Below are 24,521 nucleotides of genomic sequence, written 5' to 3'. Positions count from 1 at the left end.
TGTCCACAAATCCCCGGCTTTGTTCGTCGTCTTTCCCTTCATTTGCGAGGCAGGCATCTTCACTCTACTCTCTTTTCACTTTTCTTCTTTCGGCTGGAGCCCTTTGCTTTCCAAGCTTCCTTTTCCTAATTTCTGGTACATCAAGTGTTTAAATCTCTGGTCTTCCATTCAGATTGAAGAAATGAACAGCGTAGTGCGCGCACCATTAAACTCCGAGGTCAAAGCATGCCACACTTCGTCCTTTTTTATAAAATACACATGCAGTCCCTAAAGTATCATCCGAGTCCCTAAATCTTAAAATACATTTTCAGGTTCTCAAATTTATCTTCGTGTCATCTGGGTCCTTAGAGCAACTCCAAGAGTACGCCAAAAAATTCTTCCCCAAAACTATGTATTGGGGGTTCTCCTAAAAAAATTTCCTCCAAAAACATATCAATCCACAGCAGATCGCTAATAAATTACCCCCAATATTTCAAAACAGGCCACGTCATCGTATTGGGCCCATCAGAAGGGACGCGCGGGCGTGCGGGAATCAGGATTGGGGGAGGAACGCCAACGCTAAAATATACGCGGTGGAAGGCTGTTTTTTAGCGTCGCTAAAAAATTGGGGAAGGTTTGGGTGGACTGTTGGAGTTCGTTTTTTCTCTTTTTCTCCCTAAAAAGGATATTGGGGGTAAGATTAGCAGCCTTTTGGAGTTGCTCTTAAACTCTCAAAATGCATATTTAGTCACCCAAACTTGTTCTCGGGTTTCATCTCACTCTCTAAACTCTCAAATACATTTTCAAATCTTAAAACTTGTCACCTGTCGCTGATGGCAATGCTTCCTCTTCGCTCGTTGCCTTCACAACCACCTTATGGTAGTGGTCATGCATGTGTGGCTTGGCGCTTGATTTAGGACCTTAAAATACACTTTGAGTTAAAATACACTTTGAGAGTTTGTCTCGGATAACACCCTAAAACAAGTTGGGGACCTGGGACCTGGATTGCATATATGGATTTGAAAATGCATTTTGGGAGTTTAGTTATCTACATGACACCCTATGACAAGTTTAAGCAACCGCTCGTGTATTTTATTTTATTTTTTTGGGACAACAATTCTTCCTTCGTGCAATCGTGCAGAACGAAAGCAGGCCAAGAACCGGCGTGTTAGGCCTAATCAGCCCAATATGCCAGCCCCCCGCCCGCGCCGGGAAAGGAAGGAACAACCTGCTCGTTTCTAGGCCCAAGTGGTAGGGGGCCGGGTTAAAGCTCACTTTCTTGCTGCATCAGCTTGCTACACGTCCTGGTCGGTGCGCAAGGCGCGGCCCACCCGTGCGCGCCTCTCGCTCTCGGCTCTCGAGTCGCCCCGCCTCCTCTCTCCTCCCACTCGCTCCACTCCACTCCACCGAACCATCAGCGCGGCCGTTGCGTGGCATGGCGCGGCGCGCGCGCGGCTCGGCGCCCATGCGCATCCCGGCGTGCCCCCCGCCGAACTTGCCGCTCCGTCACTTGATCCCCCCTCCCTCGCCGCGGCCCGACCCCACTTTTCCTCACGTCCCCCACCGCGGCGCTCGCGCGCGCGACTCTGCTGCGCTTCGATCAACCACAGGGGGGCGTCCCCTTGCGCTTGCGCATTTGCTAGGACCACCGATCACACACCTCGCCGGCGTGCGCGTCTGGGGCGCGCGGTCTGCGTCCTTCTCCCGACGCGACGCGATTGGCTCGGCACGACCGCGCCGGAGATAGGCAGGCGGTGCATGCATGAGCAGGAAGAGGAGAGAAGGAGGCGGCGGAGGAAGAGGCGGCGCTGCTGGCCCGGGCCCGGGGGACCATCACGGCGGCGGCAAGGGGTCCAGGGCCCATGCCGTGTCCATGGACGGCGGCCTCCGCGAGGTGTCGGTCTCCGTCGTCTTCTCCATCTGGTGCCTCCTCTTCCTCCTCCGGTCACAGTTCCTCCACAGCCAGACCGACGACCCGTCAGGTTCGTTCTTATTTCATCATCGTCGATCTCCAGCTGCTAGCGTCGACATCCTTGTTCCTGATCGATCCGTTTCTCACGGCTCGATCCAATTGACGATGGACGCAGATTTCTACGAGGAGCACGGCATGCGCGACAGCTACTGCAAGGTGAGGCCGCTGGAGGCCTACGTCCTGCCGCACCATGACGCGTCCCCCCCGACGTGCCAGACCCCCTACTCGCCGCCGCAAGAGGCCTCGCCTCCCGGGGCCCCGTCGCCACCGCCACCGTCCAACGCCAGCAACGCGCCGCCGCCGCCGTCGCCGCCCGAGGCGCCCTTCGTGGGCCTCAACGAGTTCCGGAGCCGGATCATGCAGGGCAAGGCCGAGCACAACGACACCGGAGGTCGGCCCCGGCCCGCGGGCGGCGGCGGTTGCGCGCACCGCCTGGAGCCCAGCGGCGCCGAGTATAACTATGCCGCGGCGTCCAAGGGCGCCAAGGTGCTCGCGCACAACAAGGAGGCCAAGGGCGCCGCCAACATCCTGGGCGGCGACAAGGACAAGTACCTGCGCAACCCCTGCTCCGCCGACGACAAGTTCGTCGACGTCGAGCTCTCGGAGGAGACGCTCGTGGACACCGTCGCGCTGGCGAACCTGGAGCACTACTCCTCCACCTTCAGGGACTTCGAGGTGTACGGCAGCATGACCTACCCGGGGGAGGCGTGGGAGCTGCTGGGGCGGTTCACCGCCGAGAACGCCAAGCACGCGCAGCGCTTCGTGCTGCCGGAGCCCCGGTGGACGCGCTACCTCCGCCTCCGCCTCGTCAGCCACTACGGCTCGGGGTTCTACTGCATCCTCAGCTACCTCGAGGTCTACGGCGTCGACGCCGTCGAGCGGATGCTCCAGGACCTGATCGCCAGCGCCGGGCCCGACGCCGACGCCGCCAAGGACCACCGCGTCTCCTCCATCGACGCCGCCAGCCGGGACGCCGGCCACAACAACGACTCCACCGCCCAGCAGGCGCGCCAGCAGGCCCACGCCAGGCTGGACGGCGACGGCGGCGGGCGGAACGACAGCGCCGCGGGCGACGGCAAGAACAACGGCTCCAGGGCCGGCGCCGCCGGTGACGCGAAGCTGCCGCCGCAGGGCAAGGAGGCGAAACCGCCGCAGGTGGCGATGGCGGCGGCGGCGGCGGCGGGGAGGGCCCATGGCGACGGCGTGCTGAAGATCCTGATGCAGAAGATGCGGTCGCTGGAGCTGGGCCTGTCGACGCTGGAGGAGTATACGAGGGAGCTGAACCAGCGGTACGGCGCCAAGCTGCCGGACCTGCAGAACGGGCTCTCGCAGACGGCGGCGACGCTCGAGAAGATGAAGGCCGACGTGCACGACATCGTCGAGTGGAAGGACGGCGTGGTATGCCTGCGGCAGAAGAACAAGCCCTGAATCACGTTCATACTATGACTGCTCGTGACTGACAGGGCAATTGTGCTTGCAAATTTGTTCAGGCCAAGGACCTGGACGAGCTCAAGAGCTGGAAATCCAGCGTCTCCAGCAAGCTGGACGATCTGATCAGGGAGAACGAGGCCATGAGGCGAGTGCCATTTCTGTCTCCAAAATTTGGTCTTCACGGTGTGGTATTCTGATTGGAATCTGCTGCGGGTGCAGGTGGAGCTTGGAGGAGATGCGGGGCGTGCAGGAGACGCTGCAGAACAAGGAACTGGCGGTGCTGTCCATCAGCCTCTTCTTCGCGTGCCTGGCGCTCTTCAAGCTGGCGTGCGACCGCGTGCTCTGCCTCTTCGCCGGCAAGGGCAAGGAGGAGGCGCCGGAGGCAGAGAGGGTGTGCGGGAGGAGCAGCAAGGCGTGGATGCTCGTGCTCGCCAGCTGCAGCTTCACCACCCTCATCGTCCTGCTCTACAACTGAAAACATCCTAGGAGTTCTGCTTGCTAGCACGGGGCGCTACGTCCTTCAGCCTTGATCTTGTCCTAGTAGCTCATTAAGTCCGCTAATTCTCTCAAGTAGATGGGTCACTGGGTAGTGTATGTACTCACTATTCGGAATAAAACGGGAACTCAGAACACAGGTTCCTTGTTCATTGTAAAACCACCTCTAATATACGTGTTCCTTAATAATAATCCGGTCCCAAAACAAACGAAACAATATTTGCTTCAATGATTTCTTATGCAATTGAGCATGATGACGAAGACAAACAAATCGCAACTTGGTGGACGATCAATCACAACTATTATTTCTTTCCAAAAGACACGCAGCAATCAATGAATAATCGAGTTAACATTCATGTGCAAGGAAAAAGGAATTCATTTGAGGGCAGAAAGAAAGACACAAATGGCTCAGCTTGCAAGGTACTGCAGCAGATGCAATTGACAAAGAATTACAAGAGCACCAAAATGGACAATCGAGCGAGCAAATTATTGAGGCAATGTTGCAACGATGTGCCCGTCCTTGCTGACATTCAGCACTAGAGAAACTCTTTTTAAGAAACAAAATTGTGAAAGAAGGCAGGTATCATCGTCGTTTCGACAAGCATCAGCTAGAAGTATAGATCATAAAGCAGGTCTTAACCAGGGAAATCATTAGACCTTATAGCCGGTTATGGTGAACCCTCTGCCAACAATCTCGCCTACGCAGAACCATGCATAAAGCTCAACTCCAAATAAAGTCGCAATCCCGAGGTCCTCGACCTTGAGATCCTTCCTGTTCTTCCATACCTGCTTGACACCATCAAGCTCCTTCCAGAATGCTTCATAGCGGCCTGGTAGACTGAACAAACACAGCAATGGTTAGGATCCATGGAAGTCAAACTCCTAACTTGTACAAGTCATAATAAAGACACATTTGCATCTAACTAGGGGCAAACAACGGTGAATTAACTGCTGCTCCTTATGCTTTCAAGTTTAAACAAACCATTTGTATTTATTATGGTCATTGATCTCAAAATTCAGAACATTTCAAGGGTGTTTCTTAGTGCCAGGAAAGAAAAATTATTACCATTATGTTAATAAACACTACCACTCTTATGATACTAGGACTATCCTACCATGACTTGAAAAGCTGTAGATAAAGATAGGTTTCCAAACACTACTCTTGCAACTAAAATATATTGTTAAAATGCTCTTCGCTTGTGTAATGCTTGTGCTCAGCTGACTAGCTATCAAATATATCAAAACCAAATAGATGCGAGGATATAGTAATTCCCAGAATGGCCAATCAATTGATACATGACTTGCAATCAAGATGCACATTAGCAAGATATCAGAGTAAACAAAATAGCAGATTCAGGAAAAGGATACACCTGCATGATTCAGCCAGCAAACTTTACACACTCTGCTCAAAGCAGCTTGTGTGAACAGCCAAAACCAAACAAACAAAAAACTTAAACACAAATACCCATGCATACATGATTTCCTCTGCATGTAAAAACCCACATCCAAACCAAACAAGTTGCTACTTGTTTTTGCTGCAACATTTTATAAAGTTAAACCAAAAACCTCTTCAAACATGCATTGGGTCACAGCAGTATTTATAAAGACCCATTCCTTGAATTACACAATAATTCTTCATACTGCACCATGACACATAAACGCCACATGAAACTTTTTACCAGGACACTGAATAATCAAAGCTTTCATGGTTTCACCTTGCAATCATTCGTTATGCTCTATCCATACATATCCGTACAAGATGGATCCAAGAGAAATGCAGAAAAATTAAAAGGAATGTAGTGACAGTCTTATAGACATGGATAATCAAGCATAAAAGCATCGTTGTGTTATTGTGTAACAGTGTAGGTCCCTTCTGCTATAAAGCTTCAAAGTTGTAGTTAATTCACTAGAACAAACTTGAATTAGCGGAATTGGCAGGAATAATCTTGAAGGACAGCATGGAAAACCATTGCATAAATGTCTACAACCATGCATATATGCTACAATACAGACATTGCATAGAAATGAGAGCATTATCACATTCCCAAGATGCTACAAGTCGCATGATTAAGACATATTAAGTGTGAAGTCTTAAACAGTGAAGCCACAAAGAAACCAAGAGGACAAGCCAAGCAATGGCCTGAAAACTGAAGGACACAAATGCTACATGCTACCTACAAAAGCTCAGTTCGACCATGCAGAATAGCCACATTATTCCGCTAACAATCTTAATCCACACACAGACTTGGTACCACCATTGCTGCTACGAGCCACAACCAGGTTTCATCAGATAGGTGATTGCGACAATAGCTAATTACAGGGGGGAATATTGACCACACTGCATCACAGGCATCGAACAATCGGTCTGAAAAAGCCCGTTACTATTTACTACGCGCACGAACAGATCACGTGACACTACGAACAACACAACCCAATTGGCCAATCAGAACGGTACACCACAACGGGGAGGCAGTCGTAATTCACCTTGCGAGGCGGGTGTAGAAGAGCTGCTTGGAGAGCTCCTGGCACTTCTCGACGGTGGGGGGCTGCACGACGTACTGCTTGTTCTTCTCCATGAGCTCCTTGTAGTAGGAGCCGCCGTGCTTCGAGGCGAGCTCCGCCGCACGCGCCGCCTGCGCGCGCAGCTGCGCCAGCCTCGCCGCCATCGCCGCCGGTCCTAAACCCTACGGCACCGCGCACGAGGAGAGAAAACCGAGTCAGATCGAAAGGAAGCAGATCTGGGCGCGCGGGGTGGAGAGGCTGCGGATCTGGTGGGAGGAGGTTAGGGTTTAGGATGGGGAACCGGAAGCTCACCTTGGTGAAGCGCCGGGGAGAGGTGCGGGCGCGAGGAGATCGAGGAGGAGGAGGACGGCGGGCGAGATGGGGAGGGGAAAACGGTGGCGGAGGGTGGGTGGGGGACTCGGGGTGGGTCGACGCCTCGAGAGGTCGAGGGTAATATGGTCATTCCATATTGTAGTTTTGGGTTCAGAGATTAGGGATTCGTTTCTCCAGTGTTGCAGATGTAGAGGTTCCAAGCAGGCTGCAGTGCTGAACATTTGAGCCAGACCAAACAAGCCAAGTCGACATTACTTGAACGTATTGATTAATTAACCCAATTTAACCTTTTTATATGTTTTAGCTCTTTAATTTTGCGCTCGATATCTTTAATTTCGCACTCGATAATTTTAGCCCTTAGTAGTAGCACCGATATATAAGGCGCAGTATGATGAATTACAATCATAACCTTATTAAATAATATTGGTTGTTGACTTCTTTATAGCTAGGTATAAATATATCTAACCTAACTACGATTATAATGTCCAAAATTCTTGTTGCAAGCTTTTTTCTTGAAATTTTCTAGTTGCATTAGTGCAATTGCATGATATAATATAAATTAGATATGAGTTCGAGCACCGTGATGACAGGTACCACATTCGCACAGAAGGATCAAATGTTAAAGCACAGCTGTCGATTGAGATAAGGGAATGGTTGTGCGTTCGGTTTCTATTTTTTATATCATCTTGATTTTCCTAAAACCATCATATCATGATTCATGAGATGCTAGTAACATTCTAGTACCTTGAAGCTATTCTACTGCTCTTTAGTCATCACAGTCCAATTTGGATGTCCTACTGCTCCTCAGTGCTTAAGCATACATTAACTTGTAATAATGTCACCAAAATATATCTCACCAATCCAAGAGTTTAATGACGGTTCAGACATAAACTTGGGAGGGGAAATTAAGCATATCGCTAGTTGGACAAGGCAAACGATCATCATCTGTACATGCTAACACATTAAAAGCTCAGCCGTTCTGCTAGTTAATCATTTTTTCCAACATGACGGCCAAAGCATAGACATATTAGTGTGAGTGTATGGTTTATCTAGTGTGTAGGTTACTCCTAGGTTGGAGCCATTTTGAACTCTAAGGACATTACATCAGCGCGTAAGTGATATTGCGGACATCAACATAGTTAGAAATACGTTTTTAACTAGTACAATTTTTTACAAAATATTTTTGAGGGAAATCAGTAGGGGAGCCCATCTTTTATATATATATACATGGTAAAAGGGATATGTACATGTACAAGACCTCAAGCCCAAAAGGAAAAATTGTAGAAAAAGAATTGCAGGCTACTTAGTCAATTAGTGATCTTATTACTAAACACTGGTTTCACTCTAAGAGCTACTGGATTCATCTCCCTCTCAAAGAAGTTCCTCCGGCGCATAAAAGATAGAGTGCCATTATAAAAAATGATGCTATTTCCGTGACACCAAATGGATCAGCATGCTATGATCAACACTTCCCTGAAAATGCATGAACGAAAATCCTCCCTAGCTCTGAGAATCATCTCTGGTGGCTGCAGAGAAGTGTCCCAAGTGATTCCAAGAAAATCCAACAGACTGAAGTGGCAGTCAAAGAAAAAGTGCCACAACGTTTCCTCACAATTTTCAACACATTGCACACAATTATAACAATCCATGGCCATATGTTTCCTTCTTAATATATTTCTAGTGTTCAATCTGTCTCTGAGGAGCAACTGAAAGAAAAACTTGTGTTTATTTTGCACCTTTGATTTCCACATTCATTTAAATAATGGAGAAGCTGGTAGAGTATCTTGCTGGCTATTGTAAACTTTTTTGCATGTGAAATTTGCATTACCCCAGACATAATGCCAAACATCTGTAGCCTCAGTGTCAGTGATCATATTTGCTAGGAGCCCCTAATACAATCAGTTTTTTAGCTTTTTGACAAAATATTTATAAACATAGCAGAATTAAACTTTATGAAACAACATTTCAAGATAAAAACAACTCATATTATTTTCAAACTCAACACATAAAAAGTACAGACCCATTAGAAATTACAAGGTTTATTTTATTTCGTTATGACAAAGACTTTAACCAACAATGACTCTATTAATACATTTTTTTCCACAAATTGATATTGTTGTATTTGTATTGAAAAAATACTTATGCTTATAACTTTGTATCACATAGATGGATATCAGTAGAGTAATTATTGATTAAAGCTTTGCCATCACAAAATGAAATGCACCTTTATAAAGAAACAAAGGGAGTAATATGCTACCAAAGACTGGGATGGTTGACCTAATCCAAAAACAACACTCTAGTGTGGCCGGAGTGAGTATGAGTGGTGGCGGGCCCAGGTGAGCTAGTGAGCTACTAGGAGGCTCATCTATCCCGTCCTTCTTTTTCCTCTTGCTCTCCTTCCTCTTTGTCTTCTTTATCTCCTCAATCTATGACAAAAAATGGCTTCTCAATCTATGTCCAAAAAGTGTGTGTGTGGGGGGGGGGGGGGGGTTTGAGCCCCCTTGCATCCACCCTTGAGTATGAGTACCATTATAGAGTATGGAAATAAATATCTTTTAAATCGATATTTGCTAAGTAACGTGATGGTTTTGATTGAAAAGATTTTTGATAGGGTAGTGAGACATGAAATTTTCCTTTGGAGTGCTTGCTCTTAGAAACTCATGGAGGTCGAAGTGTCAAATTACTTCGACAAAGTGGTGAAGCATATGCAAAACTCTGGCAAAATTGGAGTGCCTACTCATAGAAAACCTTTTGAGGCTTATGGAGATCAAAGTTTTAAATCACTTCAATTCCCTCCTCACCATTGACTCATTATAAGTAAGAAGAAAAAGGGTCTTCGCGCTCATCGCCACTACTTCTCCATGTCGGTATCATCTTAGTATCATGTCACCCAATTCAAAGCAAAAGAATGCCCAAATCTATTACATATGGTCATTGCAATTACTCTTGATATGTTTTCTTCGCACATTTAATTTGCAAAATAGAATATGGAACGAATCACGCGACCTTGGTGATGGGTCATCTATTTAAGAACCTAACCATGTAATGCAAGTATCTCTTTCCAACGGGCACCCAATCTAAAAACTCACCATCACTCACACAAAAGCATCGATATGCGTGATGGAATGTATTCACTACTGGGAAAAGCGTCCAAACCCTCCTTTAGTACAGTTGTGCAACCAGTATTGCTAAGTTGGTACTGAGGGGGGTCCTTTAGTACCGGTTGAGGAGACCAGTACTAAATTCTTTTTTCTTTTCTTTCTCCCATATCATTTTCTTTTCTGTTTCTTTATTCTATACTAGTATTTCGTATTTGTTTCCTTTACGTATACTAGTTCTAATACGTAATATATATAAAGTTATATTTGATCTATAATATTACATTTGAGATAATATTATGCATAGACATATTGTGCATACACATATATAAATAATATTACATTGCATCAACTCTCTAAGTTGAACATTTTGGATCAAGTATTTTGAACCCAAGTCCTAACGGTAATGCAGATTTGATCCATCATTATGGAACTCTCCTGTTGGATTTACTACCTCATCCAGAAGAAATCCACTGAGTTGTTCTTGAATTGCTCTGATTTTTTTCCGTCTCGAGGAGTCCTTGCTTCATGTGCATAATCTATGTCATTAGCAAAGGTTATTATATTAGATCAATGGATCTGCACAATTAGAACTGATTTATTGTTAAGAAATTTGTATACGTACTCTGAATTCATGGTCAGTTATACGCTTGGGACCTACAAAGCCATGGATGAACTCACATACATAGTATCCACATAAATTATTCCTCGGATTCTGTCTCAAATACTATATATATGGCAAAAGAAGTTAGGAAATATTTGTTGTGTTCAAGGAAGTGACACAAGATGTGCAAATTCAATACATACTAGGAATTCAGAGTGAATATGGAGTTGCTCCTTGAATTCACCTAAGTGATGTTGACGGAAGCGAACCCATGCTCCGTTAAGCATGTCTATGAGGTTGGTGTATTAATTTCTTGGTCTCATAAGAGAGTCCAAGATATAGACCATGCTTCGATCAACCACGATAACAAGGAGTATCCAGTGGAAGCTGTACATATATGCATAGTCAAAAAGCTATTTAGTCTTATTTTTAAATGCTAGTTCAAAAAATAAAAGAGATGGGAAACACGCTCACTTGAAGTTGTACGACAGAAGTATGTACTTCTTGTAATGTTGCTTGTCAAAAAAATTATATATATGTTGACGCTTTTTCTGACCAACACACCGAATTGCGCTAGATCGCACGCGGTGGAACTTCACCTCACGAGGCTCTTGCCTCTGGCTGGTCAGATCGGTCAGGGAAGCTGGTCAGACTGGTTTGCACAGGGGCAACGTGAAAACCTACGTTCACCACCCCGTCAGTGATGATGCGCCTAGGGTTGCTCTAAGATTGACAGGCCACTCAGAATGTTCTCAACCGCCGTCGAGACGAAGGAGGAAAGCAAAGGGGTTGGAAAAGATTAGGGTTTGGAGATAAAAGTAAAGATAAATATTTTGTTCAATTGGGTGTTAGCCTCAATCGGTCGCGACCCTTTATATTTATAGGGTGGGGAGGTCTTGCCCCGCAAGGAAATCCTTTAACAATTCTTAATCCACAAGGACTCCTCAAATATACTTGAACTAGGGTTGGACTGGTCAGACCGCCTAGCTAAACCGACAGATCGGTTGACGTTGCCAGATCGGCTACAAGGCGCCACACTGATCAGACCGCCTAGAGAAACCAGTCTGATCGGGCGTCCCAATTTGATCGACTTGCTGCCAATTTTGGCTGCAACAATATATTCTTCAAGGTCCGATTTGGTTTATCTTTTACATTTATCTCGTTTATAACATCCGGGTCCATGAAGCCGACGTCATACAATCCTATCCTCCGGCAAGGTTGAATATCCATCTTGCATGATACAAAATAGAATAGGAGATAAGAGATCACACAATGACTAGAGCGGGGATTTTGAAGTTAGAGGAAATTCAACACTTACAAAACCCCGGAACTGTTGAGTAATTTGCCAAGTGCGTCTTGATTGTAAAAGAAAATAAAGTTCCTCGAGCGGCACATTTATAATAGCATCACCACGAAAATAATGCTGATCTCCAATCCAAACTTATAGCATGAGTAAGTCGGTGGCTGAAGCCTTCATGTACCATTGGTGCAATTTGTACATCTTCGTTGGAAGACAATCCAACTTTGGCGTAACCGCGAGCTGGAATCTCCACGCCATGAATTGTTTGGCCTTGTGTCGATTGTTCAGCCACACCATAAGCCACCACGATGAGCTTGTTTTTCACAGGATTAACAAGCTCACAAGGGGCCCTCCAGTGATGTCGTCCACGGGGTGGCGTTGGTTGTACTCAACCATGTCAGAAGATCCTGCAGCTGGGGCTTCCGTGGAAGCGACGCTGCTTTGACGCTGAGAGGGGCTTACGTCGACCTTAGCCTCTAATGATGCAGCTGCTTGTCACTGGCTTGTTTGCTAAGAGCTAGAGCCACATGCCGGTCAATTGCTTCCTTCATTCTTGCCTCTGTCAAAGCTACGTGTTATTGCAACTCTCGCAGTTGTCGTGCGTGTTCGCCCTTACTTCTTTAGCGACTTTTGTAGTAGTCAATATGCTCACAAAAGACAAACTACCATGGAATTACTCCTTTGCCTCGACAACGTCCAAGGTGTTTTGGATTACCTAGTGCCATAGTCAACTCGTCCTTATCTCGATCATGCATGAAAGATCTTTTGGCCATAGCCTTTATTAACTCAACAAGCCTCGTAGTCGTTTCTCTTAATTCTTGGCCGAACAAAGATGATCCATCTTCAAGATTGAGTGTGCCATCATGAGCATAATACCAATACTTTGCTCGCTCCGGCCATTCGAGAGTCGCCGGTACTATTTCCTTAGCAATCATGTCATCTTCCATCCTTTGCCATTTGATGATCCCCTTCTTGTAACCTCCTGGCTCAAGACGATGAAAGTATTTCTTCTGACGAGCATTGTCAGTGTTGGTTTTAGTTGCCTTAGTGCTCTTTTGCGACTGCTTGAACTGCACAAATGAATTCCAGTGATCTCTTAACTTCGGGTGCTTTGTGAAATCTGGTGTAAAGCCCTTCTTTAGGTAGTCTCTGTTCAGATTCTTCTTGTACGTATGGAAAGCAATTGCACCCGTCTGAAAGCCCCAATCTTTCACTTTTTCTTCATCTACACTTTTGATCGTGAAGTTTTATTTTATCTGCTCCCATATCATTTCCTTCTCTTGCTTGCGGACCGTGCTTATGGGGACCGTGTTTGTGGGGATCACACTCTCATTGATTTAAGGGCTTTTCCAATTCTGAAAGATTATTGGGATGTTATCCCTAACAAGAAACCCAATTTGATCCACCAATTTGGTCTTAGTATTGTCTAGAGCAGTTGGTTCACCCTCTTCATTAAGTTCCGTGATGATAATATGATCCTCTAACTTGTTTATAATGCGTTGCACACAGGCCAAACCTCCAATTTCTCGTATTCCTCACCATGATAGAGGATACAGTCATTAGGATATGCATGTATCTTTTGTATCTCCAAACCCAGAGGGCAAATAACCTTTTTCGCTTCGTACGTTAAGGACGGCGATGCGTTCCCCTCGGGAAGCATGTTGTTTATAATTTTTCATTAACTCGTCAAAACACTTATCAGAAACTCCATTTTTTGCCTTCTATTGCAGCATTTCCAGTGTGGTACCCAACTTTATGTGCCCCTTGTTTGTAATCTAGGTACAACAATTTCTTATGATCATCTAACATACGCTCGAACTTTTTTTTTGACTCCTTCACATTCTCGCAGTTTTTCTTTGCACCTTGGAACACCTGACCTAGATCATCGGTAGGACCTTCTTCTGCAACCATCTCTTCTTCTGCCTGCCCATTGCAGCATCTGCAAAGGCACCTCCTTGAGCCCAGTCAGGAATGTAGTTATCATCTTCTTCTTCATCATCATCATCATCTTCCATCATAACTCCTCTTTTCTCATGCTTGGTCCAAACGAAATAGTTAGGCATGAATCCCGAACTGTATGTGTGGGCGTGAATAGTCTTTCTGGATGACTAATCCTTCTCATTTTTGCAAATTCGGTATGGAGAACAAATGAAACCACACGGTGGCTTGTTGGACTCTGCCAGATCGAGAAAACCATGAAAGCCATTAATGTACTCCATGGAGCATTTGTCTGTGCTGTACATCCACTGCCGATCCATCCACATAGTATTACCGAATCAAAGATATTCTAATCATCCATAGAATTATAGATGAAACATAACAAATATGATACAAATTTCATTAAACTCAAATATTGTTGAAGTTTAGATAGAAATACACAAATTTAAATTTCAGACCCAAATAATATGATACACTACGACAAACTCAAATGTTACTGAAAGTTTAGATAGAAATACACAAATTTAAATTTCAGACCCAAATAACATGATACACTACGACAAACCATCCATTGAGTACTATTTAGGAGGACTTTAAGCATCTTTGGGCGGCGAAGACGAATGTTTCCTGACCCAGACTCATTCCGTAGTTTATTTGTGCCTCCTGCGACGGTAGTACTCAGTGGACCTGAAACCACCGGGACTGGCAGTTGAGCATAACGACCACCAAAAGGAGGCTCCTGACCCGCTGCAACAGCATCTTCATGACATCTTTCCAAATAACGAAGCATTGCTCTCTCCCACGTACTCATTTTCTTCGGCTTATCATAAGGACCAATTATGGTTTTCCCCTTGCCGCGAGCGGAACGACGATCGCCCCACCATCACCACTACCTCCAGCAGCAGTAGCCATCTCTATGTACCATAATTTATTTAACTCATATTTGCAAATGACTAAACTATGAACAAATTATATTTTTTCCCCACAATTTGTTTAGCTCAAACATAACATATAAATAAAAAATTTCTCCATTATAGTTTATTTTAAAAATGACTAATTACATACCTCTATTTCATCTTATTATCTCTATGTACCACAATTTATCTCACTCATATTTGCAAATGACTAAAATATGAACAAATTATATTTTTCTCAATAATTTATTTAGCTTATATTTGTAAAGGACTAAACTATGAAATTATTTCTCTAATTCTTTGACTAATACGAAACATAGCATCCAAAAAATTGTAGCTTATTCTAAAAATCACAAATATAAGCTCTAAATAACACATGCATATAAATGAAAAATTTCTCCATTGTACCTTATTCTAAAGAATCACAAATTACTCTAGTTCTAAAGTATAAAACTTAGTATACTAACTATGTATCAAGGGAGGATGAAGTTTCTAACCTTTAGAACACTTGAATGAGTGAAATCCCCATGAAATGGTCAAAAATTCGGCAGCACCTCCCCTGTTTCGCCATGAATGGATGAAGCCCGAGCTGGAGGAAATGGCTCGAGCAGGAAAAAGAAGACGCCTGATTTATAGGAGGGAAGTTAATACCACCGGTTGGAGTCTCCAACCGGTACTAAAGGGGTCACAAGGGGGTTCTGGCGAGCTAGCCGTTAAATCCGGTACTAATGCTCATATTAGTATTGGCTCAAAGACCAACCGGTACTAAGCCTCGGGAGGAATGGCGAGTTTTTCGGTAGTGATTTGTTTGTGGAGTGTACAAATTATAAAGCGTAATAATAAAAGGGACGCCACTAATTTGGAGTGATCCTTTTTAAGAGAATTTTTACCAAAACAATTCACTTGGCACATCAGAAATTGGAAAAGAAAAGTTCCGTTGCAAACATGGCCCTGAAGTGTTCAGAGGATGGGCAGAAAAATGGAACGGAAACAGAAATTTCTTAATCATGCCATCTCAAATTTCAGATGTAACTTCCGAAGACGATCTTGTGGGAAACAAAACGAGATCATCAAGAGATCCATCGTCGAGGCAGAACGATCTTGAGCGTCAGCGCATACGAAGGCACGCGGGTCTAGCGTCCCAGAACTACACATTGCGCTGAGCCGCTGACGGAAGCAGATAACAAATTATGTGTAGCCTGCACTGGCGGTGCATAATGGAAGAAAGGCGATGCATGCTCAAATGGCCCGCGTATAGTCCAAACTGCCAGGTACACTTGCGTGATTAGGATTAATCTTGAATGACTTTGTGGGATAAGTATGGAAGCTGGAGATGAGAGAGGAGGCGTTCAAAGTGGAGTGGGTGCAGTAAACTAGTAATTAACAGAAGGGGTTGATGTCATATCCTGTCAGTAATTTCTTGCCAGGCTACACATTGCTATCCGCTTTAGTCAGACATCGATGCGGTAACCCTTGATTGGGAAACAGCTGGAATGGGCTTGTAAACCATGCTTAGCTTTAACACGGCCAGATACTTTATCAAAAAGGCCATGACGAAATGCCTTTTCCCGCGGGAAAACAACAAGAAGCTCAACGTCATGGGTATCGTTGTCCGTTCTGGTGTCCGGATCACCGATGGGGAAAAAAATTATTCATCTAGGATCACCTAATCTGTACTGTTTACCAAATTCCACTAGATTTTAACGGTATATGTATGAATTGAAAATCAATGCCCAAAATGTTTTTCCACAAATTATGTTGCTAGATAGAAGCCTATGGACTTTGTCATGCGTGCTAACGCATCCTACACTTGTGGCGATGTGTAGCAGCCGTGTTCTGTGTATAATTTTATGCAAAGGTTCCCGTTGCGTTTTCATGGAACGGCCATAAGCACACCAGCCAAAGAATGTGTCAATTTCTTGTCCCATAGAATAGAATATAAGGACTTCCATTCCTACACAAATGGAACCATCAACTTCTGATTTGGTTTTGCGTTGCAGAAGACACCTCCTCGGAAATGACACCGGAGCACGATTAGAAAACCATCATAAGAGCACAAGGAAAAGAAAAAGAGAAAACAAATCCTTTTGTTTTCTTCCGTCTTCGTTGTCGTATCAGCGCGGGCGCCCCCACCACGTCCCCCTCCTCCCCCCTCGCGGCCTCCCCCATCTCGCGGCCTCCCTCCTCTTCATCTCTCCCTCATTGGCCATTTCTCCCCATGAAACCCCAAACCCTCGCCGGCATCGCCGTCGCCGCAGCAGCGCACGCGTAGCCCGACCCCCTCCGCCTCGGCCCCCACCCCCCGACCTCGCGAGCGCCTCGCGGCTCCCCCGATCCCGCCCGCCCCGCAGCCGATCCCGCCGGGAGCTCGACCGACGATGATGAACGGCGCCGCGGCACCGGAGCGCTCGCCCTCGGCCTCGCCCCCGCCCCCGGCCCAGGCGCAGGCGCCGCCCTCGCCCTCGCCGACGCAACCGCTCGACTGGAGGTTCTCCCAGGTGTTCGGCGAGCGCAGCGCCGGGGAGGAGGTCCAGGATGGTACCGATCGATCCCTTCTCCTACTCTTATGCCGTGCTCTTTGGGTCGCTCGCTGCTGCTAGTTGCTGGATCTTAGTGGTTCTGTGCTCCGGAGCTCGGTAGGAGGCCAGGGGCCGTGAATGGGTGCTGGTGGTGTGCTGGCTAGCGGTGCCCTGCTCAGATCGACCGGGGAATTAGGGGTGGCTGCGGACGGGATGCGCTAAAGCTTGATGCTTTGGTGCTGGGATATGGAATTTATTGCTTCCTCTTCCAGATCAGTGCGATGTAGTCTTGACTGGCAGATGCATAGCTCTGTGCCGTTCGGTGGTGCAGCTGAGGCCCTTTCGTAGTTGACAAAAGGGTAGAATGCATACTCCTAGGATTCTTGTCTTGCTTAATGCTGTAGATGGGATTTTTTTGTCATGCTATTATAATTACATAGTAGGTTGGCTAGCAACACAATATCTGCTGTATTAAATAAGCTCATGCTAGGATCTGTGTTCTTCTAGTTCTGACTTGGTGATACTGGGCAACAATAGACGTGCTAGTGCTTGCGTAACGTGTAGGGTTGTCGAATGCTGCATGGGATGTGGCCACTAGCAGACAACTTTTCTTGTCAATGTGAACTGACTAGTTAATTTTGCTGAAAAAGGAAATTCCGTGATGCACACGCTTGTAATTGTATGCATCAACCATCAATATGATTTTGGATGCATATTGCTACTTCATTAATGATGTGTCGAGCACACACCCAGTGTGCATCTGTCTTAGCTTATGGAATGTTCAGATTTGGACATATATTTGGAAAAAGGATCCTTTTAATATATTTCAGTAGCTGGTTACTGTTCTGCTACCTTATTTAGTGGGCTACTGGGCTTACTGCACTCGAATTACAAGCTGTGTGCCCAAGAAGCCAAACTGCCGATAACTCTATCCAATTCGATTTACTTCATTTATTCCTGTGCTTGTTACTGTGTTATTGTTAGGTTTATTGGCACGTGTCACGCATCTAATGGATACTCTGTTTTCTTGCGTGCTGTTTGCTTGAGTCGGTCCCTAGCTATACCAGCTATTAGTGCACTAAAGAAGCCACTGTGGATAACAAATTAATATTACTGACATCTCTACAATGGTTTGATCTGACTTATTTAATTGATTCCTGTGCTCAACACCATATAATTAGTACTTCTGTCGGTATGAGTCACATCTAATGGATACTCCTTGCTTCAGTTGGTTGCTAGCTATACTAGCTATTAGTGCATCCTGCGCATTGTCACCTGCATGGATGTTAAATCACCTTTATCCATTGTTATTAATGATGCCAAATATTATCTAAGCATGGTTGGTGGCAAGCCTACCAAAGTCCTGTTCTAAAATCTCCTTTTGATAGGACCTGAAGCATAGCCCCTTCAATTCTATGTATACACAGTTCTTATATTTGGTGCTTTGTTCTCCATAATCTGCATTTACTACTCATAGTTTTGAACTATGCAAATAATCTAATTCTTGCTCTGCATACTTTTGAAACTCCAGTTTTAAGTTATGGCGGTATTCAGAGACACATCTAAACCACTTAGTCCAATACCTTCACTTAATGTCAGTTATGTTGAACATTATCTTCATTATATTTCCCCCCTTCTTCAGGTTAAGCTGGTCATCAACTGTGAACTATCAGATTAAAACAGTGCACATCGTGCTAGCATTTTTACCCATTTTTGTTCTGGGCTCTTAGTGCTGGTTTGTTTTGTGTATATCAGTAAAGCATTATATATGGATGATTACCTGCTATTGTACCTGTTTTTCCCACTGTTTCTTGTATGTTCAATCATAGACTGCTACCATTTATTATTGCTACATACTAACTTGAACTTATCTTGCTCTTGTGCTCTATAGTTGACATCATCTCAGCAATAGAGTTCAACAAATCAGGACATCATCTTGCCACTGGGGATAGAGGTGGGCGAGTTGTATTGTTTGAAAGGACAGATGTCAAAGATGTATGTATATTGAACTGTACACTGAAAGATACAAACTTAAGGATTTCTTATTTGTACTCTGATGGCTAAAGATATTTTGTTTTTTTTTTCTTTAGCACGCTTGTAGAAAAGATGCTGAGAAAGCTGATTATTCTATCAGCAGGCACCCTGAATTTCGCTACAAAACTGAGTTTCAAAGCCATGAACCAGAGGTATATTCTTGCAAGCATTGTTAAGTAGCGTTGTTTGTCTTCTGAATTACTTGAAATTTGACCAAGTGATGTTGTTATGGAATTAGTTTGATTACCTTAAGAGCTTGGAAATAGAAGAGAAGATCAACCAAATAAAGTGGTGCCAAGCAGCAAATGGCGCATTGTTTCTGCTGTCCACAAATGACAAAACAATAAAGTTTTGGAAGGTAAGCGTCAGCACTAAATGGTTACAGAAGTTCCATATATCATGATGTTACGGAATCATGCCTTAAATTTCTTGATTGTATTCAATGTACTAAGCTTAAGGACCACTGCAATCAGCTTTGAATATTTTGGTATTCTTCAGAGACTGCTCAGTGCATATGCATTTGCAACTCATTGATGTTTCTTTAAGTATTTTATGTTCAAATTGTACTCATTTCTTCCCAAGGAATACCGAGTTATGCTCTGTACACATATGTTCCTCACATAAGTCAGAATGTAAGATGCACCAGCAAGTGCAATATTGTTGTACTTAAATCAATCTTTTGTTGGTTTGATTATTATTCTTTGATCTGTAGGTCCAAGAAAAGAAGATAAAAAAGGTATCTGAGATGAATTTGGACCGTTCAACTGCTCCTTCAAATGGTAGTCCTGGTGGTGTGGGCTCTCTGAGCCCATCTCTCTCAAATGGAAATGCTTTAAAACCTGGTCCATTTGCTTTGCTTCGCATGCCTGTGGTAGTTGTACATAACTCAGTTTCATTTATGCACCCTTTCTCTGAACTGTCCGTTTAGTCTTCCTGATCTTTATATTAACCACCTTCCTTTTCATGGTTTGTTACATTTGCCCAATCTATACTGCAAAACAGGTTACAAGCCAAGAAACAAGTCTTGCTGCAAGTTGCCGAAGAGTATATGCTCATGCACATGACTACCATATAAACTCCATATCAAATAACAGGTCCTGCACATCAGTCACTTATATGCACTTGAATGTTTCATAGCTTATGTTTTAGCTTTTCAGCTATTGAATTTGGGCATGGCAATTTTAGTTCTAAAATCATTGCTTCCTGGAGATGAAACCTATTTGCTCTCTTCACACATGCCAACGATGCATTCAGTACTTTTGTAAATCAAGCCACTTAAATTTTTAGCTACTTCATATAATGACATATGCTGAATCTCCACCCCACAGTATCCGTAGATTTTTTTTTGTCCACAATTCCAAAAACTTTTTGAGCTTCCCTTAGGGACTCTTTGGGTTTAGGGTGATCATTTTAGCAAAGTGGCATGTAGATGTTCTTAAATCCCATAACTGCTACTCATAGATCATAGTCGAAATTGGGTAGTGAAAAACCTAAATTACTGCCTAATATGGTATGGTAACATATTGTGTAGTTGCCTGAAATTCATTTTAGGCAAAGAAAGTCAGGTCGGTCTCCTCATGATATTTCAATAAGGTGCAACATATCTTTTTGTGTTCTGAAATTCCTATATCTAGATTTTTTTTTGTTTGAACTGGATGTAAGCGGCTATATTTGTATACATTAGGTAACTGATTGCGTAATCTCCCACATTATTATATTAAGCTAGTTTTATGTTGCTGATTTGCATATCTTATATGTGTATCTTAACTGTACCCTGCCATTTTTATGCATTTGGTAGTAATATATTGCTCTGTAATCTTTATTTCCACAGTGACGGCGAAACATTTATATCAGCTGATGATTTGCGGATAAATCTTTGGAATTTGGAAATCAGCAATCAGAGTTTCAATATTATTGATGTTAAGCCTACAAACATGGAGGATCTCACTGGTATATTCCAAATCTCCAAACTTTTCCTACTTGTGCTGATTATATGTGTGATATGTGTGAAAATAAGAACATGCATATAACCTCAACTCATATAGTGGGGAAATGATACCCTTGATCATCAAGTAAGAAAATTAGTTTCTGTATTTCAATCTTATGAGCAATGAGACTTGTTCTTCGCCAATAATCTGGCCCACATTTTACAAGTACATGTGTATACATTCCTTTCATATGACGGCAACATTATTTCCTTGTTTAAATATAAAAAGAGAGACCTAAAAGTTCACGGGGAGAGATGTCCACATGGTTCCATCCTAGAGAAGGCTAGGAAACGAACCCAGCTGACTTGGTGCAATCTACCTACCCTAAAGATTCCCCATTTTCTTGCACATGTTGAACTAAAATAATTGTTTGTTTGTTGAAATGTTTGTATTATGAGTCAACTTAGTTTGAATATGGGATTTCAACCTTTCAGGTCTAGTTAACTGTTCTTTATTCTTCATCACATTCGTTGGGTATCTACTGGTAGTATTTTTGTTGTTAGCTGCTGATAGTTATGCTTTGGTTCTATGATATGCAGAGGTGATAACATCTGCTGAATTCCATCCTACTCATTGCAATACATTAGCTTATAGTAGCTCAAAGGGCTCCATTCGACTTGTTGATCTGCGGCAGTCAGCACTTTGTGACACTCATTCGCAAATGTGAGCTTTCACTTGATACTTCTTTATTTCCTATTATCCAATATACCGTATTTGAAGAACATCAGGTGGATACTGATGTGTATCAATTATCCTAGTTGTCTCTTTTTAATATTTTTATGATTGTTCCTGTCTTGTAGCTTTGAGCAGCATGAGGCCCCAGGTTCAAGATCATTTTTCACTGAGATTATAGCCTCAATTTCAGACATAAAGTTTTCCAAGGATGGGAGGCATATTCTGAGTCGTGACTACATGACTCTGAAGGTCTGTACCTGTAACTTCTTATGCTTTAAAGATATTTGATTGGCAGCTAACCTGGTGAAATGCTGAGACCTTTTGTTTTTACCCATGGTTTCTGTTATTTCAATTATGTACCACTAGACAGTGGACAACATAACCAGATTAACATATTTAGTGCGGAGACCTTTTCACTCCTTGAGCGTTGACTTTAAGACTTAGCTTCTAGTTCTGCTTGAGATGAACATTTATACATATTTGCATTGCATAGACTACTTAACAAGAAATACTGACATGTGTACCTCAGAATCATACTCAAGATCACTAACGCATCACTATTTTTCTTCATGACTATCATTCTGCTTGCTTCTTAAGTTCTTGCTTGTACTTGATATGGTTTTCATAAGCCGCTTATACTATTATTATCTTTCTCCAGAAATATAAACAAATTATCACTGTAAAAATTTGTTGGTATGCCTTTTCCAATATTATATCTTTGTCTATCATTACAGCTTTGGGATGTTAAGATGAATTCTGGTCCAGTTGCAACATTCCAGGTTCATGAGTATCTAAGGCCTAAGGTAATTTCTTGCACGTTAAGATAAATAATCGATGGTTCTTTGAGGACAATGAACATATTTTCGCTGGAGCAAACCTGATCCATGTGTGCTTCTTGAAACTGCAGTTATGTGATTTGTATGAAAATGACTCAATTTTTGACAAATTTGAATGTTGTCAAAGTGGTGATGGATTACAAGTAGCAACTGGTTCCTACAGGTAGTCTCACATGCTTGTCTCAGTTGTAATGCAGCCTGGCCTTGTTAATGGGAACTAATTATTAGCTAACTTGTCATCTGTCAGCAACATTTTCCGTGTGTTTGGTGTTGGTACTGGTAGCAATGAGGCATCAACACTTGAAGCAACTCGAAACCCTACAAGGTAATGTACTTTTAAACAAATATGTTGGAAACTAAACTATTTTGTTCCTGCATGTAAATTGATTTTCATACTCCAAAATCGTTTGAGTAATATACATGAGCTTTTCACTCAAATGTTAATCATATCTCTGTTGTTATTTCCCTTTTCTTGTGAACAGGAGGCAGCTCCAGAATCCCACAAGGGCTGCCAGATCCCTAAGTACTCTGACAAGGGCTGTTAGACGAGGTTTGCTTCATGCTTTAGCATTTCAGGTTGTATAAGAAGAATTTTCATTGCTGCTGCTAATATTGTGTAAACCTTATGCAGGTGGAGAAAGCACCGGAATAGATGCCAATGGAAATTCCTATGACCTGAGCACAAAGTTGCTCCATTTGGCTTGGCACCCATCTGAAAATCTAATTGCATGTGCTGCAGCCAACAGCTTGTACATGTACTATGCATAAACAAGCGAGGTGAACAGAGCGACAGTTTTTTGGTGGTTGCTCCCGGCGAGAAAGATGCGTTTAGTCCCTGGTGGATTGAAGCAGGGAGGAGTTGGAGGTGGTGTATTTTGTGCCAGTCAGATGCAGTTCTTTTCAGTGCCATATAGAGCTGTCCAGAGTCCAAGAGGAAGTGACTCGATCATTCCCGGGAAGCAGCTTTGATTCTGATTAATTTTTTTGTGGGGAAAGGCTTGTCTTTCCCCCATAGGTTCATTTAGATTTAAAGATAAATTCTAGTTCAGCAACATTTGGGCATCTGTAGTAGACGGTGATAAGGGGATGGTCAACCTTTATGTTCATGTTGGAGCATGGGTCTGTAACTTCAGGGTGGGGGTTGAGGCTTTCGATAATTTTATCTTACAGTTTGACCATTTTTTTCTCCTTATCTGGGGCTCCTTATTTTCCTCTCGAATGCCAGGATCGTCGTTGTGTTTAAGCGGAACTCTAGAATAGATCATATACTATTTCTGTCAATTTGTTGTATGTACATTTTGAAATCGGTGGAAATGGCTCTACTCTTATTTAGTTATTACGTTCTTTAGCAAATGAGCATTTTTTTCCTCTTGTTGCCGGATACAGATCCTCTGCAGTACTACAGTGATCACCTTTGTACATAATTTTATCTCAGGTTCATCTTGGAATGCAGCCTACCTCGGTGCGGTGCTCATTTTCGTCGCATTAAGCCACCTAAATATTTTTACTTTGCCTTCATTTTATATTTATTAACACAGGTTGTGGGAAGCTGCTATCTGTATAAGATCCTGCGTGATAACTACTACAGCGACACATTTTTCCTCGGTGAGATTCAGTGCGTAACAGATGGTTAAATCTCGTGCTCTAAACTGGAATCTGTTACTGATATGGAGAAGCTCAGTATGTCATCTATGACTTGGTACCAACATTTTTGCAGACGTTTTTTGGGCCATTTTTGCAGACACGTGCTGCACTGGAGCCACTGCACATGTTCTTCCGATGAACAAATAAATATTTTCCGTTTCTTTTCGTACCGGGCCATATTTTTCCTTAGGTGTGGGCGCATCACCCCCATCCAGCTCCCGGCATGCAACCTTAGGTTGATTGGTTGCCTGAGCTTGGT

General features: G+C 43.7%; 3 protein-coding genes across 4 annotated transcripts; 2 read left to right on the top strand and 1 right to left on the bottom strand.

Moving 5' to 3' along the window:
• The first annotated feature begins 1,166 nt into the window (after positions 1 to 1,166).
• LOC117859201 (SUN domain-containing protein 5) lies at positions 1,167 to 4,016 on the top strand. Its single transcript, XM_034742399.2, has 4 exons — positions 1,167 to 1,961; positions 2,067 to 3,349; positions 3,442 to 3,527; positions 3,602 to 4,016. The coding sequence occupies exons 1-4, from the start codon at positions 1,742 to 1,744 to the stop codon at positions 3,855 to 3,857; spliced, it is 1,845 nt and encodes a 614-aa protein (XP_034598290.1). The 5' UTR covers positions 1,167 to 1,741; the 3' UTR covers positions 3,858 to 4,016.
• Positions 4,017 to 4,285: 269 nt separating this feature from the next.
• LOC117859202 (uncharacterized) lies at positions 4,286 to 6,848 on the bottom strand. The gene is made up of 3 exons (XM_034742401.2): positions 6,692 to 6,848; positions 6,362 to 6,561; positions 4,286 to 4,715 (listed from the first exon to the last, which is right to left on the bottom strand). Exons 2-3 carry the CDS (start codon positions 6,541 to 6,543, stop codon positions 4,529 to 4,531), a joined length of 369 nt encoding a protein of 122 aa, XP_034598292.1. The 5' UTR covers positions 6,544 to 6,561; positions 6,692 to 6,848; the 3' UTR covers positions 4,286 to 4,528.
• Positions 6,849 to 16,798: 9,950 nt separating this feature from the next.
• On the top strand, positions 16,799 to 23,957 carry LOC117857792 (serine/threonine protein phosphatase 2A 55 kDa regulatory subunit B beta isoform). 2 transcript variants are annotated; one of them, XM_034740651.2, is made up of 14 exons: positions 16,799 to 17,104; positions 18,977 to 19,080; positions 19,176 to 19,271; positions 19,358 to 19,477; positions 19,832 to 19,990; positions 20,122 to 20,213; positions 20,951 to 21,069; positions 21,647 to 21,770; positions 21,908 to 22,031; positions 22,517 to 22,585; positions 22,690 to 22,781; positions 22,866 to 22,943; positions 23,101 to 23,168; positions 23,250 to 23,957. In XM_034740651.2, exons 1-14 carry the CDS (start codon positions 16,945 to 16,947, stop codon positions 23,384 to 23,386), a joined length of 1,542 nt encoding a protein of 513 aa, XP_034596542.1. In that variant the 5' UTR covers positions 16,799 to 16,944; the 3' UTR covers positions 23,387 to 23,957. The 2 variants fall into 2 exon arrangements, with proteins under 2 accessions (XP_034596542.1, XP_034596541.1); XM_034740650.2 differs by having other exon boundaries at positions 16,803 to 17,104; positions 19,832 to 19,993.
• The last annotated feature ends 564 nt before the right edge of the window (positions 23,958 to 24,521 follow it).

This window comes from Setaria viridis, chromosome 5 (genome assembly GCF_005286985.2).
Source record: "Setaria viridis chromosome 5, Setaria_viridis_v4.0, whole genome shotgun sequence".
Classification (NCBI taxonomy): domain Eukaryota; kingdom Viridiplantae; phylum Streptophyta; class Magnoliopsida; order Poales; family Poaceae; genus Setaria; species Setaria viridis.
Note: the sequence above shows the minus strand (reverse complement) of the source record. Positions and strands in the feature narration are given on the sequence as shown.

Excerpts from the sequence above, each read along its gene's own strand:
- LOC117859201 (XM_034742399.2), top strand. The coding sequence starts at position 1,742 with ATGAGCAGGAAGAGGAGAGAAGGAGGCGGCGGAGGAAGAGGCGGCGCT. Across the intron at positions 3,350-3,441 it reads TCGAGTGGAAGGACGGCGTG|GCCAAGGACCTGGACGAGCT; the intron begins GTATGCCTGCGG and ends AAATTTGTTCAG. Across the intron at positions 3,528-3,601 it reads AGGGAGAACGAGGCCATGAG|GTGGAGCTTGGAGGAGATGC; the intron begins GCGAGTGCCATT and ends CTGCGGGTGCAG.
- LOC117859202 (XM_034742401.2), bottom strand. The coding sequence starts at position 6,543 with ATGGCGGCGAGGCTGGCGCAGCTGCGCGCGCAGGCGGCGCGTGCGGCG. Across the intron at positions 4,716-6,361 it reads TTCTACACCCGCCTCGCAAG|TCTACCAGGCCGCTATGAAG; the intron begins GTGAATTACGAC and ends GTGTTTGTTCAG.
- LOC117857792 (XM_034740650.2), top strand. The coding sequence starts at position 16,945 with ATGATGAACGGCGCCGCGGCACCGGAGCGCTCGCCCTCGGCCTCGCCC. Across the intron at positions 17,105-18,976 it reads CGGGGAGGAGGTCCAGGATG|TTGACATCATCTCAGCAATA; the intron begins GTACCGATCGAT and ends TGTGCTCTATAG. Across the intron at positions 21,070-21,646 it reads AAACATGGAGGATCTCACTG|AGGTGATAACATCTGCTGAA; the intron begins GTATATTCCAAA and ends TATGATATGCAG.